Source organism: Dipodomys ordii, unplaced genomic scaffold (assembly GCF_000151885.1).
Source record: "Dipodomys ordii isolate 6190 unplaced genomic scaffold, Dord_2.0 Scaffold90, whole genome shotgun sequence".
In the NCBI taxonomy this organism is placed as follows: Eukaryota; Metazoa; Chordata; class Mammalia; order Rodentia; family Heteromyidae; genus Dipodomys; species Dipodomys ordii.
The window spans coordinates 8,256,310-8,277,877 of record NW_012267306.1 but is presented as its reverse complement, the minus strand read 5'-3'; the positions used below and the strand labels follow the sequence as shown (position 1 = coordinate 8,277,877).

At 34.4% G+C, this 21,568-nt stretch overlaps 1 protein-coding gene across 1 annotated transcript in view; it reads right to left on the bottom strand.

The window, feature by feature from the left end:
* The window catches only part of Sema3e (sema domain, immunoglobulin domain (Ig), short basic domain, secreted, (semaphorin) 3E), a 199,984-nt gene that overhangs the window by 24,738 nt on the left and 153,678 nt on the right, over positions 1–21,568 (bottom strand). The window contains exons 5-12 of the mRNA XM_013025997.1: positions 19,303–19,396; positions 11,837–11,956; positions 10,040–10,182; positions 9,115–9,229; positions 8,638–8,707; positions 6,485–6,629; positions 3,099–3,321; positions 391–482 (exon numbers count right to left, since the gene is read on the bottom strand). Of these exons, the coding sequence (XP_012881451.1) occupies positions 391–482; positions 3,099–3,321; positions 6,485–6,629; positions 8,638–8,707; positions 9,115–9,229; positions 10,040–10,182; positions 11,837–11,956; positions 19,303–19,396 (1,002 nt within the window). The remainder of the gene's footprint in view (positions 1–390; positions 483–3,098; positions 3,322–6,484; positions 6,630–8,637; positions 8,708–9,114; positions 9,230–10,039; positions 10,183–11,836; positions 11,957–19,302; positions 19,397–21,568) is intronic.

Sequence of the window (21,568 nt, the reverse complement as noted above, 5' to 3'; positions counted from 1 at the left end):
AAGTCATATTTTTCTCCTGCCACAATGCCCACAATCTGAAAAGATATCTTTTGTTAATGTTCATAGCATATTTGCTGAAGATATAACGGACTTCTCAATAGTGTTTCTGTAGTTCACACACAATATGTCATTAATTTTTAGCAACAATTTATAAAGTGACACTGTTTTCAATCAAACAAATATTGGTCTCCTTTTGAAAAGTCTGTAAGAATCAAGTACAAACATTTATATTGTAAATCATTCCTCATTTCAATTTTCTCTGAATTCAAAACATATCTATTTGGAGAAAACAAACCTAGAACTATCATGACATCTTTGCTATTTAATCCTCTGTTTTCAATATCTTTAATTGTCCATAGATTTGGACTTTATTTTTAAGATTAAGAATACCTTGAATATTTGAAGTTCTTCTAGAATTACTTCTTCCATTGATCCAGTCTCTTGGTTATAAATTGTGATAACTTTAAGCACAATTCCAGTATCTGTAAGGAAATAGAAAAACAAATAACTAGAAAGTATGTCACAATGTCAATTACAAGTAATTTAAAAACATGCAGGGACTAGGAATTAAAATGGAATTTGAAATCTTACAGAAAAAAATCATTTTATCACTGCTAATTAAAATTATATGATTTCCTATACAACCATATTTCAACTCAACAAAATAATGTTATATTCCTGACCAGAAGTGAGGTCAAATACTACATGTTTTCTAAACTGCTTGAACAATAAAATCAATCAAATTATAGGTTCAATAATGATCTTTTGAAATGATGAAACATCAGAGATGATATATTATTTCTATTTTCCTTGTTGCTTGATAAAATAAAACCTTCAATGTAAGTTACTATCATGGTAAGAAACTTTCCAAGAAACTCACTGTGGGAATCCTATATACACTGTTTTTTCACTGTTGAAGACTGATTGCTGCAGAAGCTGGTGCATTCTAGGAAAGCTCTTTATCACCTAGCTTCATCTCTAGACCTATAAACACTTTTAACTAGGGAAAAATACAAGTTGATTTCACTGAGGCAAGAATAATATTCCTTCTGTCCCCATAAGACAGCTTCCATAATTATCCTTTATTTTATAATTTTATTTTTTAAATTTCCATCTTATTTTATTACATTTTCTTAGTTTATGCTTTATAATATTAATATTGATGTATTACTTGTACCAATTCTTTATGATAACATCTATGCATGACCTACACAAATAACTTGACAGAGTTAATAATAATTTATAGGGGTAAAAAAACTTTGGATGTGTTCATTCAAGAGTTTCTATGATATTCCAGCAGTTTATTACAAAAAATCAACTCTTGTATCTGGATTAATAAATGTGTATTTTAATTAACTGATAACTATTACTTGTATATTTGAAAATATAAGTACCTATTAAATAGCTCACAATTATACCAGGTAAAAAGCAAAATGTAAGTGAAATAACTAATTTTCAACTGTTGATTTTGCAATAATCACTATATGTTTTATTAGTTACCCTTGTCAGAAAAATATGAGGGAAAAAGATAATATTTGCTGTATTTTTCAGTGTAGTTATCAAACATTCCTCAAGCATGTGTTTTTGTACTGAAAACCAGTATGATGATGTCTTTGATTTTTATATGTATATATATATATATATATATATATATGAATGCAAATATAGCACAAATATATTTCTGGAATTTCCTAATATATCTTTGGCTAATTTGTCAAGAAAATATTCTTGGGCTATTATTTGTATTTTCTGCTTCTCAGGACATTTATGAACAACATACATTCATTGGCTTTACAAATTTGAGTCATGCTTATGAAACTTTTGTTAAAAATTAAATTCTCTGAAGGACACTATAAGAGAATTCATAGCCATGTAATTTAAATATTAGTAAAGCAGTGTGATGATATGGCGATGCTATGTTAGTGTACAACACATTATTAGCAGTAACTTTCTACATTTTGAAAAAATGTCTATATAGGAGATCAGTTTCTGGAAGTATTAATATTTACTTATATCTTTAATTTTTAAGAATCCTAGGAGAAGCATTATCACCAGAATTAATTATATATCCTGATTTCTCATATATGCCAATATCATCTCAATATCATGTTTATGTTTGGAGTGAGCAAAAAATACTTAACCTTATAAAATAACTTCTTTAGCGATTGATAGGCTACACAAGAAGAAAGAAATGATGGTTTTCAAGACATATAAAATGACTATGTTACTTGTGTACTAAATTCTCTTCCACAAGTTAGAGGGAAAATGTGGTGTTAATCACAATGACAAGTTCATCAGAAAACTTTACTTTTAAAATATTCAGCATATTTTGTTTTGTTAATGGGATATTATTAAAATAACTGTCACTTGTGCTCTCTAGTACTAATGATGGGATGGCTGACAAGCACTGCTATGATTATAGATATACATGAAGTTAGTGTCACAATTGTTTGTTGTGAGGCCTTTTTGAGCAACCAGGGCAATAATAAAGCTGACTATTCTCTCTCAGACACCTTACTACCATTATGGTCCATTTAACTTAAGACCAGTACTTTTACTGAGATGTGCGTCAATTATTTCTATTGCTTTTTGAGACAAGGTCTAGTTGTGTGGCTCAGGCTATATGCAAGTTACTATGGAATCTTAGCTGCCCTTCAACTTTTGATTCACCTGTCTCATCTGGATCCAAGTATTGGAATTACAGGTGGGTACCACTATACCAAGAGTAATTATTCATTTCTTTGACTATTTCATTTATTCAAATATATTGCATACTGATGATGGAGCAATATTTAGCATATTTTAAATTTATATCATATAACCTAAAAACCTTACCTGTGTCAGTGATTCTCAGATCTGAAACAAGCGTGACCACATAATTTATTGTCCAAACCATGATAACACTGACAATAAAACTATTAATAGCAATACATTTTCCCAAAAAGTGGGCATAAACTCTTATGAGTTTCAGTCACTTGAGGACTCTATTTCTAATTTTGGATTAGCAGTGCACAAATGGATAAAGGCAACATATTATGAAAGTTACAATCTTTTATCTGATTTAAGTGGGCCATCTCCATGTTTTCTTTTCTCTTTACCTGTCCCAATAAATAAAACGTCATACTGGCCATCCTCAGCTTCTACTCGATCCACTGCTATTTGCTTCAAGTTGTATTTTCCATCTGTTTTTACCAGTATTGGTTTTTTGTGGGCAGGTTTTATGGGCTGGTACATAAGTGGATGAGTTCTTGCAAATCGAATAGCATCATCAGGGTAGTCTTTCGTGGTTCCATACTTTCCTCCATTCACTTTGCTGGCACACTGAAAAAGGGTGATTTTTGATCATTCTTTTTGCTTTGACCTTTGAGAGCAAATTTATAATCAATTACAAGAAGAATTAGAAAAATGGAATGTGTTCGATTAATCAACAGTGCATTTAAAAATAGCTTTTTGTTCTTCTGGTTAGAGAAATTAGGTCTGTGTCAAAAATTACAAATGGAGGGTAAATTATGTTAAACATAGAACATGAGGAATATAAAGAGTGTAAAGTGATCTGGGAAAAGTGAAATATTTATAATACCTAGTTAGTTGGAAGGTGACAAAAACATGCACTAATACAAATGTTCAAATTGTTTCCCTGTTCTCTAATGTTTTTTTTAATGCTGTAATTTAAAATTTGAAGGTAAAGAACCTATTAATGAACAAAATAAAGTCTTTCCATTGAAATCTCTAAAAATTGAAGATCTCAAGTGCATAGCCAGTTTTCCTTTATGAAGACTAGAATAACTGGTGACTGTTTATTTGCCTGTCTAAAGAGTCTTCACTCTCTAATATAAATACCTATTTAAGTTTTATCAGCACTAAGTATTGAGAGGGAGAAAAATCTATATGTTGTACTCCTAAAATTTGTATAAATTTGTATTATTTTGTATGGATTAGGCACAATCACCTAAAAAAAACAGAAATAACTGCTACAACATGTCTCAATTATTGAATTACCAATTGCAAAATTAGCTGCTCAATGGCACTTTAAGTTACTTTTTGATAATTCCTTTAACTGTGTTGATTCATGGTGATGAATAAATGATCCTTCATTTCTCCTATTTCCCACTGACCAACAGTAATTGCAATGACTATCTTGATTTAAAAAATTCACATAAAGCACAAATACAGTTTAGTAATCATATTCAGGCAAAGAAGGCATTTATAATAGTTTGTTTTTAAAAAATCAGGCCCTATTTCTTAATTTGGCACGGATTTTTCACTGGAGTCTATTTTCATGATATATAATTGGAAACATTTTGGAATCACTGGAAGCCATTCAGTAACCAATCACTTCCTCCAATCTCCTTTAAGACCTGTGGTTTCAAGAAGCATTTCCAGCAAAGCCACAGGAGTGAGTTTCCTCCATTTAAGTCATATTTTCAATCAGTATGGTGAAATAAAATATATTTTATGCCTTACTGGAAGTAATAATTTGAGGCCAGTGAGAGAAAGTGATTGTAATGATCAAGGCATATAGTTGTTAATGGAGGTAAGGTTTGTTTCCACTCTGGGTTTTGGCTGGGAAAAAAAAAAAGAATTCCATTGTGTATCTATACCACATTTTCTTGATCCATTCATTTACTGAGGGACATCTGGGTTGGTTCCATATCTTAGCTATGGTAAATAATGCTGCAATAAGCATAGCTGTGCTGGTAGCTTTAGTATGGTCTTGTTGTGATCATTCAGGTAAATGCCCAAAAGTGGGATGCAGGTGGACCCATTGCAACGATGAGATGTACAAGACATTAAATCTAAAAATGAACTTTACAAGTGGGGGTGGGGTGGGGGTGAATGTAGTTGTGGAGATGGGAGGGAAAGGATGGTAGGAGAAAATCAAAAGAGGAGGCAACAATGTTTGATAAGAAATGGACTCATTACCTTGTTCGTGTGATTAAAACCCCTCTGTACAGTTTTTTCACAATAAAAAACTTATTAAAAAGAGAGAAAGAAAGAAAAGTTTCTACATGACTTGCAAGTAGGATGAGTGAAATGGGGATAATCTCACCAGCCATTGGCTCCACTGAGTGGTGACTTACATAACAAGTTAGTTGTTTGCTTATCATGGCCCACATAGGACATGTAATATTTGTTCCATCTTGTTATTTTAGGTCAGGATGTACTAAAGTAAATCATTATCATAATCATAATGTTTAGACATGTGCCCAGTTAGAAGCACAAGTATTGGAATAAATAATTAGAGAAAATTTCAATAACAGCAGTTCAGAAGCAAGATCTTACGCTCTGTTTAAGTAACAATTAAGGAGAATGTTTGGCCTAGAAAACTTGAAAACTGATTCAGATAACAGAATAATTAAATCTAGATAGCATGTTTTATTTGCTGTACTGGAGTTTGAGCTTGTGACATTTTGCTTGTTAAGCAAGTACTATACTACACTTTGCCAGATACCTAACCCTTTTTTTGTTGTTGTTGTCAGTAGTGGGGGTTGAACTCTGGGCTTGGGCACTGTCCCTGAGCTCTTTAGCTCAAGACTAGCATTCTACCACTTGAGCCACAGCACCACTTCCAGTTTTCTAGTGGTTTATTGGAGATAAGGTCTCATGGACTTTCCTGCCCAGGCTGGCTTTGAACTGTCATCCTCAGATCTCAGCCTCCTGAGTAACTAGGATTACAGGTGTGAGCCACCGGCGCCCGGCTATCTAACCCTTTCTGATTTAGGTATTTTCTTTGGATAGTGTCTCATATTTTTGTTCAGTTTTGTTCTCTGACTGTATTCTTGACACTTGAACCTCCTGAGAAGGTAGGATTACAAGCATGAATGATCATTCCAGGCTTGTTCTTTCATATAAGGTCTTGTCTTGATTGGCCTCAAACTACAATACTCCTGATATCCCTATCTCCACTTTCTGAGTAGTGAAGATTAGAAGTACCTGTCCCTATGCACAGTCCTGAGGAACATTTTACTATTGAAAATTTATGATGCTCATTTTATTGGCCAATCTCTGCCCAAATATCTCCTTAAAAGTAAAGTTGGTTGGAGATACTGAGTCATATATAAAAGATAACATATAATTTATGGTGCTGCTAGAGGATATCCATTATAGATTATATTATTTTTATTAGATAATAAGCACATAGATATGAGGATTGTTATTTCCTTTCTATCTAGGCATAGTTCACATATCAAATTCTCTAATGCCTTGTTTTGATGCCAGCCCTTGGACTTGAATTCAGGGCCTAGGTACTGTCCCTGAGCTCTTTTGCTCAATATTAGCACTCTTCCACTTGAGTCATAGCTCCATTTTTGGCTTTTTGGTGCAATCCTCATATATCAGCCTCCTGCATAGTTAGGATTAAAGCAGTGAGTTTATTAAATTGCTTGTTTAGCTGCAAAGTGTGGCAACCTACAAAACAGTAACTGAACCATTACCAAAAGAGACTTTAAATAATAAGAATACTTCATTAAATGATTGAACTTACAGATCCAGGCCTTGGATATGGGACTTTTCCTTCATAGAGTGACCAGTGATATTCAGGACCTTCCTTGTGTGCATATGGGCCATTAAAAGCTGCTCGAATGCTGGACATATGGTAGACACATATAGCATGCCCTCTAAATATATTACTGCAAAATTGAAAAGGGAAATTATTATTCTGTACTGAACAAGTTACCCATTTAAACATATCATATACATCAATTAGAATTTTAAAAATCCTAACCTCAGTATTTTAAAAAATCAAAATAAACATTCTTTTATAAAAGTGCTTTACAAAATGTAAACTTCCATATAAGTATATCATTTCCAACCCTACAGACAGCTATAGAGCAGGAATCATGTTCCTGTCTTAGAATGTAGGATCACACATTTTATAACACACCTTGAAGCTATTGGAAATGCTTGGGATCCTGGGGAAAGCAAGACAGTATCACAGCCAAAGTGATACTAGAGCTTTTCAACATTCTATGTCAAGCAGCCTTTGTGTCAGGTAACAGCTGGGAGCAGCTTATAAATCTTTCTTTCTCAGATTTACATGTGAATTCAACAAAGTTGAAATTATGAAATAAAAGTATGTCTTGTTTTTGATGTGTCTGAAAGTTTCAATATGCTATCATTTAGGAGACTAACTTATAAATGGATCACACCCACTCACAGAAAAACTATCCTATCTCATAACTTGAATTCACCATATAAAGCAGTTAAATGATAAGTAATGTAAAAGCCAGAGGAGTATAAAAAATGAGATGGTCTATGGATCGTGATAACTATAAACTATATTCACTGTTTTTAATTTGCATTATGCTAGAATTAATGAAAATAATGTCTGTGTTACTTTGCTAAAGGAAAGGTCTCTTTACAAGGAGATAGGTGCTCAAAGACCTTTTCAGTGTTCTTTTCAAACTGAACATTACAAATCACTTGTTTAAAGTTAAACAAATGATGTGATGAAAGGTAAGCAAGCACTGTGTACAGGGTCTCATTACAACTGAAGGCCAACCTAGCCACATGTTGATCTGAGTAAAATCATCCTATCCCTGTCAAAGGTATTGAGGTAAATTATTATTTTTTTATTTCTCAATCCAATCATTTTCACTTCATTCTGCCTTGAAATTGTGTATGGAAACCTTCAACCAGTTCTAGAAATAATTTTTGTTCACTTACCAACACACATGATATATTGTTTTATCTATACTTTCATGTAAAGAGCTTAATATGAACACAGAGAAGCAGAAAAGAGCTTTATATGAACACAGAAAAGGGACAATAACAACTTACAAGCTTTAGCTTTAAGCAGCATATTTGAAAGACAGAAGGCAGTTCAGAAATGTGTATTCACTATGAATCTGCAGAGGGACAAGACAACCAGAATAATAGACTAAGGAGAATGTTTTGTGACTAAGGAGTGGGGCGGGGGAGGACGAGTATTTATTAGACATGACAATTGACAAGAGTCAAAGAACTGGTATGAATCAGAGTTGACAGAGAAATTCATGTCAAAAAGCCTGCTGAATAAATTAAAATGGAATGAAGAGGATTGGCAAAGTCCATACTGGACTCCATCAAAATATTATCTAGTCACTTATACAGCACTGGAGGACTCAAAGGGAAAGATAAAATTACTTCTAAATAAGAGTGGTTAACACTTAATGAACAGCTTTGAAAATTTTTCTTAGTAAAAATCCATTTGTAGGTGTTGGAGGCATGGCTAAATTAGTACAGTGCCAGCCAGTAAGCAAAAGTGTCAGGTACCAGATTATACTCCAGGTATCAGATATACACAAAAAAGAAAAGAAAAAAAAAGAAAATTCCATTTTACTATCCATATGTGACAAAAAGTCACTTTGTTGTATATCAAAAAGGAAGAGAACAGGATCTTGATCTACTGATCTCAATAGGCAGCTGAGTTAAAATAAGCAAAAACAAGAATCTAAATTGAGATTGTGGCTTTGAAAATGAATGCCCAGTTCAATCCTTGGAGAAAGAGAAACAAGAGAATGACCTATAAAGCATAGAAAAGGAGAGCAGCAAGCTGTGCTACAGTATTTCTAACTCAGGTACCTCATGAAAGGGGAGAATGCAATCAGATACTATCTTTGTGTTATCTGGATTTTATTTGCTGTACAAATTTCTCACCTGGTAGTGTTAAAGAGTCCAAATATCACTGGGTTCTTATGGTCTCTGGTATGCAGCAAAAAGATATCCTCTAAAAAAAAAAAGAAGAAGAAAAGATGAAAATCCACTCCATTACTTAGTACTTCTAGTCTTCATAGTATGCAATAAAATTCATTCACCTAAAATAATCTAGAACTTGTCATAGATATGACACAGATTCTATATGTAACCAAACACCCATGACTAAGTTATAACATGATGAATCATTTTTTGCTGCTATGGGTGGCTTTTGAGCTGGAACACAAGAAAGGAACCAGAGACTTCGTGCTTCTAAAGTAATGAGGATTGTCTTTAGTGTTGCCATATTTCCCCTGCCCAATGGAAAAAATTACTAACAAGAGAAGCTTGTGCAAGGTCAAATATTGCAGGGATCAGCTTTTCTATATGTGCCTGAAATAGAGGTATAGAGCGGTAAAGAGTAAAGTTTAGTGTTTTTACCTAATTCATCAAAATAGGTATCAATGCCATTTCCTCCTGGTACTGAGCAAACCAGCCTGGCCTTGAGGAATGTGCTCCACTTATTTACCAGTATTCTCTGTCCTCCCATATCATTCTGCAAAAAAAAAAAAAAAAAAAAAATAAGCAAATGGATACAGCAGTATCTCCTAAAGGAGGTAGTACTTTTATGAGATAATAATCTGGATTATTATACTGCTGAAAAATAATCTGCCTATCTCAGGCTGTGAAAGGATCCATTTCTTCTTCTTCCTTTAGTAAAGAATGTTTGAAAGACACAGAAATATAGACATATACAAAGCATATATACGCATATATATATATGGACATGTTCATTTACACACACACACACACACACACACACACACACACATATTCTGGACATTTGGTCTTTAAAATCTGCCTAAATACCAAAATAAAGTTACAATAGTACAACTGTGTTTATTATTTCCTCAACATATACTGTTAGTTCAATTGGTTTGAATATTCCTCAACAACCTGCCTAGCTATACTGTACAAACTACCTTGTTGTTTTCCAAGACAATCAACCAAATTAATTCTTCAAAAATAATGATATTATGTAGGTTATGAACTAAAGAGACAAAACCAGTTTTGTTAGATCCATTTAACAAATAAAACTCACATTTTCATGTGCAAATACTAATTATAGACTTTTTTCTCAGCAAAGTTTGAAAATGAGAAGCATCATAAAATGTAAGGTCTTTTGTAAGATGAGATTTTAACTAGATAGGAAGTTTTAGAGCTGTGAAGAATAGAGATTAGTTTAGCAAATACCAATTGTAGAAAGCCTATATGTAATATGAAAGTAGAAACCTATTATAAAAGTGATAACAAAGGCCTGTCATAAGCTGTAAGAAATCTTGAAGGCCCAAAGTGCCAGCCTCACCACACACAGCCTCCCCACTCTGGTGTAGATGGTGTGGGCGTTGTTCTCTGCCTCCAGGGCCTTCTCAGTAAAAAAGAAATACAGCTTGTTGTCATCATGGTCTTCATTGTCAGGAATCATATACGAACCTACAAACTTTGGTTCTAGAGAAGTTAAAAACAAAAGGAAGAAATAAATTATGCCAATAAATTATGTATCACTTATAACAGTCATCATTTTATATTTGCCTTGAAATTTTTAGGCCAACATTAAACCACATATAAAATGACCTCCATTTTATCTGTAATTAATAGACAACATGGCCATTAATCAGTAAGTAAACTGAGAAATTAAAGAGCCAAGGAGCGGGGCTGGGAAGGTGGCTCAGTGGTAGAGGCTTGCCTTGCATGCCCGAGGCCCTGGGTTTGATTCTTCAGCACCACATAATTAAAAAAGAAAAAAGCCGGAAGTGGCACTGTGGCTCAAGTGGTAGAGCGCTAGCCTTGAACTGAAGAGCTGAGGGACAATGCCCAGGCCCAGAATTCAGGCCCACAACCTAACCCCCCCCCAAAAAAAAAGACCCAAGGAGCTAAAAAGAATTTAACTTACAAACTTAAAATTCATTTAATTAAGGCACAGGTTTGGGCACCATGAAATAACTTCATAAATTTTCTTTGGTTGTATATAAAATGTAAACACATAAAAGCAAAACGTTTCTCAGTATTTATTTGGTTGATTCATACTTAAGCTATCAGTTAGTATCCTAGAACATTGTTTTGCCTTCAACATGATAAACACAAGTCTCTGTATTTATTGTTACCTTTGGTTGATAAGTCATGTAGAACATTTAAATAATAATGTGCAACTTTTAACAACTGCCCATTTTGAAACTTAATAAAACAGCTGCAAAAAATGAAGGTTCTCACAATAGTATATCATTTTAGTTCCTAACTATTGGGGCAAGTTGAAAAGTTGAAAATTATTACTAGCTGTACATTGGTGACTCATGCCTGTTATCCTCTGTACTCAGGAGGCTGAGTTCTGAGTATCACCTTTCAAAGCCAACCTAGACAGGAAAGTCTGAACAGGAGAGTCCATAGAATATGTATCTTCAGGTAAGCACCTGGAAGGATGGAAGTGGAGTTGTGGCTTGAGTGGTACAGTGCTAGCCTTGAGCAAAAATGTTCAAGAATAGAGCCCAGGCTCTGAGTTCAAGCCCCAGGACTGCAACACAAAAAGAATATTCCTTACAAAGAAATTCTGTCAGTGACTGTTTACTAATTTTACTAGAGTTTTGTCTCTAAAGTGCAAGGTGATCCTATTAAAGCAAAGCAAAGATATCAATTCATTTAAAGGTATAACAGTTGATGACCAGATAAAACTTATGGTCTTTGCCTTTTCTGTATAGTTGTTTTGTTTTCTTTATTGAGATCTTGATTTCTTGGCATTGCTTTGAAGACAAATTTGTTTTAAATTGTGTTAATCCATTTTGACATAACATGATGGACATGCATTGTAGTTAACTCATAAATTGCCAAGAAAAAGTCCTTGACACTTGTAAAAAGTCTGTCCCATGCATACTGTGATCATTAGCCCAGTATCCCGGAACTTGTTTGCGATTCTTTTTTTTTTTAATTTTTATTTATTGTTTATTGTGAAACTACTGTACAGAGGGGTTACAATTACATGGGCAAGATAATGAGTACATTTCTTATCAAGCATTGTAGCCTCCTCCTTTGTTTCCCCTTCCATCCCTTCCCATCTTCCCCCTTGTTTGCGATTCTCATCTCCAAAAGCCAGGTCTCCTCATCAGCCCACCTTTCAGCAGGCGCTCGTCGTCGTGCTCGGTGCGGAGGTGGGCCAGCCGGCCCGGGCTGCGGAAGATTGCAGCATCTCGGCCCCAGTAGTCACTGTAGAGTCCAGTGAACAATTCACTCCCTGCATGGAGGCACCGTTTAAAATCGAATCAGTACCTGCATCTACGTGCAAAGATGAAATGTAAACCACATTCTGTTTGAAGACATGTTAGAGCCTGTGATATTAACTCTATCGTGTTCAAGGTATGAACAGGTCAATCACACTGCCGCAGATAGAAGCTCTACTCTGCCCCTCGATAGCTGTGCCTTGCTTTACCGCTTTGTAACTCCTCTTTGTTTGTAATAGTAGTAGTAGTAGTAGTAGTAGAAATGAACAGCAAATTGCATATCTAAAAGTTAATTTGTACTATCCTTACCACAAATTTAATATACATATATGGAGAAAGAAGATTGAGACAATGGTTAGGGATAGGCATCTTCACCTAGGATTCAATCTTCACTATTTGACTACGGGAAGAAGAGGGAAAGTATTAAAAGTGATCTGCGATATTAACCACAAAACTGATCCCTAAACAATTATCCAGATATTACAATTCTAGCGTGGATTTTTCTAAATTATTTTGTTTTTTCTAATTAGAGGTGAGTTACACTTCCCACATATACTATAATTTTCATCTTGCAAAACTATTGTAAATACAAATTATTTTTCTAGTATGGACTGGGTTGAATGTTTAATGAATAAAGGATAGATTTCTTAAAAGTCAGCAGTGCTTTACATTAGATTTAAGTTAGTTTATTTAAATAATATTGATATCTATCATTAATGGAAAAGTAATCAAAGTAATACTGCCTATTAGTTGTACAGCATTTATCCCTATTTGTTTTAATGCTTTAGAATTTACAAACAAATACTATGGAAAGCCACTAGATGGCAGCAAAGCAATATCAAGTAACGCAACCAGCAGTCCTGTTATTTGCACAAAAGAAAATCTATTTCCAATTTTACCCAATTTCCTTTTTGTATTTGGATAACAGAAAATAGAGTATGAACAACTCAAATAACACAATGACACAATATAAACTACATTACTTAGACTTCAAACAAGTTAGCCAGGTGATAGAAACTATAACTAAGTAAATCAAACCAAATGTGTTTGTGGGAAATATAAGCTTTTTCTCAGAAGGGAAATTTTCTCATCTAGTACCTTACTATCAATGGAAAGAAACAAATTCATATTATAGTAAGCAGTCATTTTTCATGCTAACTTACTTTTTCCTAAAAAAATTTACAAAATATTTCATAGTAGTGGAAAATATACTAGAATCCAGCTTTAAAGAGAAGTCACATCCAGCAGTAATTAAATGAGTAGAATACTCAGTTTCTTTGTACTGATTGATAGTATTTACATGAAACACATACTCTAGTGAAAAACTATAATATTGTAATTAGAGAAAATTTGTTCTTTGGAATTTTGATGACATATGGATTTTTTAAGATGACCTTAGGACTATATCATATTTTCATGGGTACATAGTCTCGTGTGTGTGTGTGTGTGTGTATGTGTGTGTGTTTGTGTGTGTGTGTGTGTTGGTCGTGGGGCCTGAATTCTGGGCCTGGGCGCTGTCCCTCAGCTCTTCAGCTCAAGACTAGCACTCTACCACTTAAGCCACAGTACCACTTCTGGCTTTTTTCTTTTTGCTTATGTGGTTCTGAGGAATCGAACCCAGGGCCTCATTCATGCAAGGCAAGCACTCTACCACTGAACCACCTTCTCAGCCCCAGTAGCTAGTTGCTGAGACAGAAAAATAAAATTTAAATGGCTTTGAATTGTTTATTTGTATTTTCTGGCTCCCATGTTTACATTCTGAATTTATTTTGGTGGCAAATCAGTGGCTTTGAGACCATTCATTAGACCCTTAAAGGTTACTATACCAGTGGGATCTTGAAGAATGAGGCTTTCTTTTATTTCGTCTATTATTTTTATTTTTGATTAAACCATAAATAACATAGCCAGTTAACTTCTTAGAGCTATGTCTGGTTCTGTACAGTTCACATTGGACAGTGGGCACTTTGGCAGATGTGAGGGAGTAAAAGTCTTAGACAAGAAATTACAACCAGTTGCTAGTGCCTCATGCCTGTAATCCTAGCTAATCAGGATACTGAGAATTGAGGATCTCTGTCCAAAACCAGTTGGGGCAGACAAGTCCCTGATATTCTTATCTTCAATAAACTACTCAGAAAAAAAAAGCTGGAAGTGACACTGTGGCTCAAGTAGTAGAGCAATAATAGCTTAGAACACAGAGAGGCTCAGGGACAGAGCCCAGTGCCTGAGTTTAAGCCCCAGAACCAGAAAAAGAAGAAAGAGAGAAAAAAGGAAAGAAAGAGAGAGGAAGAAAGAAAGAAAGAAAAGGAAAAAAAGAAAAGCAAAAAAGAAATGACAGATATTCTTTAAGGAAAAGGAAAAGGTTAGGGAATAATTTGTCTAATTTTCTTTACAGTTGGGGTGAATTCAATAAATGAACAAAATGTTCTCTTACTATGTAAGTGTTGTAACTATAAAAATATATAATAGCTTCATTTGAAATTTTTCAGCTTTTTAAATATTTATTTATAAAGCCCTATTTTATTCTAAGAATATGCACTCATAACTCTGTCCTGAACTTAAATATAGTTAATTAAAAGGAAATCTTTCTTTTTAAAATGTTTTAAAAAAACTTGAAATGAGCTAGGCACCAGTGGCTCATGGCTGTGCTGTAATCCTAAGTACTCAGGAGGCTGAAATCTGAGGATAGTGGCTCAAAGCCAGCCTGGGTAGGAAAGTCTATGCGACACTTATCTCCAATTAAATCACAGAAAAATCTGGAAGTAGCTCTGTGGCCCAAGTGGTAGAGCTCTAGCCTTGAGCACAAGGAGCTCAGGGACAGTGATCAGGCCCAGAGTTAAAGCCTAAGCGTTGGTGGATGGGGGGAAACCTTGAACTAATCACTTATATTTAAATTCTTTCTCAAGATTAATTGCTAGTTCATAGAATTGATAATGAAATATATATTCCCCATTTTTTTTCTGCTTCAGTGCTAGAATGGAATGCAAGGCTCCAAGCACACTAGGTGAATATTCTACTACTGAACTACAATTCCCAGAACTTCAATTTTAAGGCAATTTTTATGGCTGTAAATATTATCATTTCATTTGCACGAGAATGTAATATAGGGCAAAAAATGTATAGAGATAAAATAGGATAATGCTGATTTGTTGGAATAAAATTTAGCCTTAAATTTGAAAAGTATCCCTATAAATATCTCAATAACAAGAGTTTCAAAGCAAAATTTCATAACAAATCAGAGTAGTTTTCCCCAAACATTAATTAGTGCTCTCAGCACAATTTCAGCTGTTCAGGCCTGGACAGGATTAAATTTTGCACCTGAAACTGATAATACAATTTACAATTTATTGGGAAGTAGAAATGTTCAAGAAAAAAGAAAACTGCCTGTAATACAAATCAAAAACAAAAACAAAACTAAAAAGCCATGAGGGATCCTAAAGATTCATAAAAGAAAAATCAACTAGAAAATATTGCAATATTAAACCAATCAGAACTGATGGGGAAAAAACAACAACAAGAATGTTTCCTGCTTGGCAAAATTAAATATGACATAAAGAAAATATTTCCTGGATTTTGATTTGACTGACCATGAAATAGTAATTGATTTTATTATTTTATTTAGCTAGAAAAGACAAGTATCTTTGGATGCTTTGAAAGACATGGCTAAGTAAATTCATTTTACTAGACATTTCAAGGTTTCAATAAAGTTGGTTTATAAAAATGAAGAGCATAATTCAATAAGGTGATTGTTTTTGCTCTTTGAGCCATCCTAAATTCTTAACATTTTATTTCTAAATTAAATTATATATTTAATTTTCAAAAAAGTGTGTTAACTTGTCTTTTACTTATCCAATTATCTCTAATATTGATTTAGTTTCTCAATAGTATTTTACTCCTGGTAATATTTTTTTTTGGGGGGTCCAGTCGTGGAGCCTGAACTCTGGGCCTGGGTGCTGTCCCTCAGCTCTTCAGCTCAAGGCTAGCACTCTACCACTTGAGCCACAGCGCCACTTCCGGCTTTTTTCTTTTTGCGTATGTGGTGCTGAGGAATCGAACCCAGGGCCTCTGGCATGCAAGGCAAGCGCTCTACCACTGAGCCACCTTCCCAGCCCAACTCCTGGTAATATTTTTTTTATTGTGAAAATACCGTACAGAGGGGTTACAATTACATGGGCAAGATAATGAGTACATTTCTTATCAAGCATTGTTGCCTCCTCCTTTGTTTCCCTTCCCATCCCTTCCCATCTCCCAACCCCCGGCCAAAGTTGTAAAGTTCGTTTTTCAACATAACGACTTGTACATCTCATTGTTGCAATGGGTCCACCTGTATCCCTATTTAAACAGTTTGTTTTTTCTCTTCCCCTCCACAAATTATACCAACATCAAATACTGTGAAAGTAGGGGTTACACCATGGGGGAGGGACATATAAAGCAACAAATTAATCTTAAATCAACTGATTTCAAGTTCACAGAAGTTAAAATTGTATCTGAAATTAAGAAATAATATAGAAATTCTCAGTTTTGCAAGCACCAATTTTCCTTTATGGTTCTCTTTATAGTTGAATGAATATCATTACCAACCTGAGTATTTTGCCTTAAACGTGTAATCAAACACTCATAGCCTATACCTAACAAAGAAACCAGGAGCCATGGTCTATGGGTGTCTATCGTTTTTCCTGGAGTTTTGTTTGAACTCATCAATTCAGGATATGTGTGATCATAAAAGAACATATTAATGCATTCTTTCCCTGTCAGAGTAAGCTACACCAAGCTTGCCAAATTCCAACTCAGGTAGCTCCATTTTTTTTTTCCAGCTCACATTCCTACTGCTTTTTCAATTGAATGAATTATTTTCACTTCCCCTCTTTTAAAGAGCTTCTGGCTCATATAGGTTATCAGGTTTCTGTGCCAGAAGCGGCTGCATTTCCAACGTGAGGGAGTGATCTCTCCAAGGTACTTGGGGATGAAAGCGAGTGGATAAAAGTGAAGAATTATATTTTTATTTCTTCTCTTTGGAGGGATTATTCTATAACTTTCGTGTTTGACTTGGAGGGCTCCTTTGATTTGATTTCTCTTCTGAATAAACGAAACAGCCAGCCACCCAGATGGCAGGCCCTTCACAGTTCAGCATAGTGTAATTTGATTTGGAAGTTCAATGGAACTCACTTGGAAATGTCCCTCTGGTAATATTTCCTTCTTTAAAATTTCAGTTTTAAATTCCTGGCTTCATACATAAACAAAATCCAAGGAGACTGAGTGTTGAGTGGCACAGTAGCTATAGAAATTACATTTCACCTTTTAAAAAGCAAAATATCAAAATGATTGATTTTCTCTTTCTCTTCTTTGGAGAAACATTTTAATTTTTCTTTTTTTTTTTTGTTCACTTGGGTGTTTTAGTGATTATTCCATTCATGATATTTATAGAAAGCCTATTTTTTTTTCCTGTGAAATAGGCTATATGGTAAAAGAAAGATGAGACTTTTTCATATATTTTCAAATCTTAAACCTATGAAGTCAAAAAATCACTAATGACTGTAGGGAAAGATTTTATGAGTCTACCAAATATGTGCATTTCATATCTTCCTGACATTTTTCAAATTTCAAGCCTATGGACATTGGATTTACCAAAAGTGTCATTCTTTTGAATTTGACTCTTATAAAACAAAACTGGTTTACGCAACTCTCCTATAGGAAACAGGATTCAAGGCCAATAAAAATTGACTGTCCCAAAATAGTTCACAGAAAAGATTTCAATAATGTACAATATAATCTTAGCTGATGAACAGAATAACTCAATAGCTATGAACATATGACCATATAAAATGACGCTAAGGGAAATGAACTCCAAGACATGGACATAAGAGGTTTTACTTTGTCACTGTTGTTTTTAATGTCCTATGTGATTTTTTAAAATTTTTTTTGTATGTTCTTTCCCCTATGGTATATCTCCTATTGTCACTGTATTTTATTTTGGTACCCTGGGTATTGTATATGTGTTTATCTGAATTAGGGAAAGGAAGGGGAACAAAAAAAATGGTGGGACAAAGGACAAAGTGGGAGACCAATACAACAGCGATATACACAAGATAAATGTTAGAAATAATCTGTACAATTTGGGGTTGGGGGGAATGGGAGAAAAATGAGGGAAGGAGTAACATATTTAACAAGAAATGTACTCACTAACTTACTTATGTAACTGTAACCCCTATATGTATCACCTTGGCAATAAAATTTAAATTTAAAATTTAAAAATGCAAAAAAAATGCAGAGTAGTACAATACCACCGATATCAACTCCAACTCAGAGAATGTGTTGACAAATTATCAGCACAGTTTTAAATTTTATTACCTTATTGAAATAATGAAGTGTCTACATGTTATTATGTGCTTTCTCATTTTCTACAAAGACAAGCTGGCATTCGTAGCTGTAGATTTTGCAAACGAGTTAATAGTGGCTTGTGCATCTATGGTATACCTGATGACAAACTCTCAGTACTGAGGAACCAGAATTACTTTATTAACACTTGTGATCTTTTCAGTTATACTTGGGAACTCCTACTTGCTCATACTTCCATAGTCTTAGAGACGTTTGATAAATGCACCATTTTCAATCCCAAATAATATAAAAGAGAAAGGATGAAATGCAATACTTTATTGTGTCTTAAGTGAGGATTTTTAAAATTTAATTTTATTGTAAAGGTGATGAACGGAGAGGGGTTACAGTTACATAAAAAAGGTAATGAGTACATTTCTTTTTAATGAGGACCTCATTCAATTAAAATTAATCAAATTGGAATGTATACCAGACAGTCATTTTACTCTATTATTACAATAGCCATGTTTAGTGACAGCGTGAGATGTCTAATGTCTGATCAGTGTCTGCATTCTAGATTAGCAAAAAGTTAGATGAACAACCTTGAATTGTTCACCCAAGATGATTTTTTCCTGAATTCTATGAATAACAAAATGGTATCAATGTAATAAACAGTAAAAGTTGTCATAATTACTTAATTGAACCATAAAGAATCAACAGAGTAAAAATAGTTTAATTTCTCTGGCTGAAGTGTTTTATTAAATAGTCTGTAACTGCATTTTATGAACTGCTAATGGTGTCATCAAAAATATTTTATATCATGTCTTATTGGGCAATTTGTTTTATTTTCTTTAGGAGGAGACATGTATACTTTGTAGCACAAGTTGAAATTGCTAAGGCTTGAAATTTAACATTGTTGCTCCCAGTACCAGTAAACAGAAATGACCAGGCAAAGTACACAGAGAAGGGGGCGGGGGAAATATACTGAAGTTGAAAACTAAGTTTCAGAATCCTCATGCCTGCTACCCAATGTCTGAGGGAAGATAATTACCAATTAGTGTGGAGACAAAGGAAGAGCTGGGGTCAAAAGGACATCGACCCCTTCCTCTCTCGGATCTGTGTGATTCCAGGTGAAACAGAGGATCCTTGGGGAAAAGGAAGAACAGAAACGCCATTGTGAATGTGCCAGCTTCAAGAAGAATTTAATTGTTCAGATAAATCATATTAAACTTTGGTTCTTTCCAAAGCAAACATTCTAACTAGAAAATTAGTAATATCAAGTCATTTAGGCATAACAGGTTTTTATAAATAAAGCACTTGAGCTTTGCAAACCCTTACTCACCTTCTCTGCTATTTTCAGGAAATATACAAAAATTCAGAGAAATAGGTGGTGCTTACCACTTGATTGGACAAGGCTAGTTCTTCTGAGATGTGTCACTTAATTATTCCAAAAAAGTTAAAACTTGATGAAAAGGTATTATTGAGGACATTCATAGATTTAAAAAAAGAGAACTGGGTTATATTATAAAAATGCTTTGTTAAGGAGGTGGTGCTGTGGCTCAAGCGGTAGAGCGCTTGCCTTGAGCTGAAGAGCGCAGGGACAGCGCCCAAGGCCAGAGTTCAAGCCCCACGACCGACAAAAAAATAATTTTAAAAATGCTTTGTTAAATTTTGAATATTTTTCAAAGAACAATAAAATTTACTACTCTGAATATTTTAGAATATTTGTTTTTAATCAGTTTTATTCTTCATCATGACACTGTACTCATATCCAGCATATACGCACCTATGTCTAATAATGTTCAAATTATTAATGCATGACTATAATATATGCATGTTAACAAGTTCCATATTGTATATGTATACAACTTCATTTTTTATTTTTATTAACTTATTTCATACAATGAATATACTAATAATACATATTTTTATACTAAACTATTTTAATCACTTCTATATGAAGCATATAACCAGTGAAAAGTTTTCACTAGATGTGTCCAGATTTCAATACTGTCATTCTGGGCTTTTTTTGTGTGATTGAACTGCAATAAATATGCTAGAAATAGTTTGGGTGAAAGAAAATCATTCAGGAAAGTAACAATAAAAATCACTGCTGAAAATTTAGTGGGAAAAAATGATATGCAATAGTGCATTTCTGATATTAATACCTGTGGCCCCTGTGAACTGCTCTGTCCATTGGTGAATCTTGAGTCTTTAGACACTGCTGAGACCTAAAGGTGAGTGCACTTCTCCTGAGCTTCACTTTGATTTTGGTAGTCATTCCATTTCCTCCACCTGATCTCTACTACCTAATTGAACACACACATTCATTCCTATTTCTCTCTCTAATATCCTAAAACCACTGTCTTGCTTTGCCTATTTCAAAACTTGTCTGTAAATGTTGAGTAGTACAAACACAGAATTCACCTGATTCCTGTGACTCTTATCCTCAGAGTCTAAACAATGCCTATGGTGGAAATTTGACCTCAAACTCAGAATCATGGCTGCATTGATATTTAAGCAGCAAAGGCCTATTCAGCTACTGTACACAGCTTAAGACTTTCTGTAGTTAACGATTTTCAAAAGTAGTTTGTCCAAGAAACAGAATTACAGATCCACCGAGCAAATACATCTACGGAAAGAGTATCACCTTAGTTTGTAGAATAGAACCATAAAATTATATGAGGAAATGAGCACATATGAATGCAACACCTGTTTGTCCCTTTAGTCACTGCTACTTCGTGAAATGTTTGAAGAAGTAGTAGAGAATGAATGTTAAACATAAGAAAGGCTCATGAAGAGGAGATAGGGAGCATCTCAATCAAATCAAGATTTTCTGCAGTTGAAAACTCTCTGATACTCAGCTTTTCATTCTGAGTCAGTTTCATTCTCTAGTCATTCACTTGGTTGTTTCAGTGGAAGAAATATAATTAGACACTTTGAATACTAAATTGAAACTGTAAGATGAAAACAAGTGCATGACATCTATTTGAAGAAGATACAAATTGTCAAGTAAGAAATGCAAACAGGGGGCTGGGAAGGTGGCTCAGTGGTAGAGCACTTGCCTTGCCTTGCATGCATGAGGCCTTGGGTTCGATTCCTCAGCACCACATAAGCAGGAAAAAAAAGCCAGAAGTGGCGCTGTGGCTCAAGTGGTAGAGCGCTAGCCTTGAGCTGAAGAGCTAAGGGACAGCACCCAGGCCCAGAGTTCAGGCCCCACAACCGGACCAAAAAAAAGAAAAAGAAACGCAAACAGGAAATACAAACTGAAAGAGCTCTGTGATGAGGAGAATCATGGAATGTGTAGAATTCTAGAC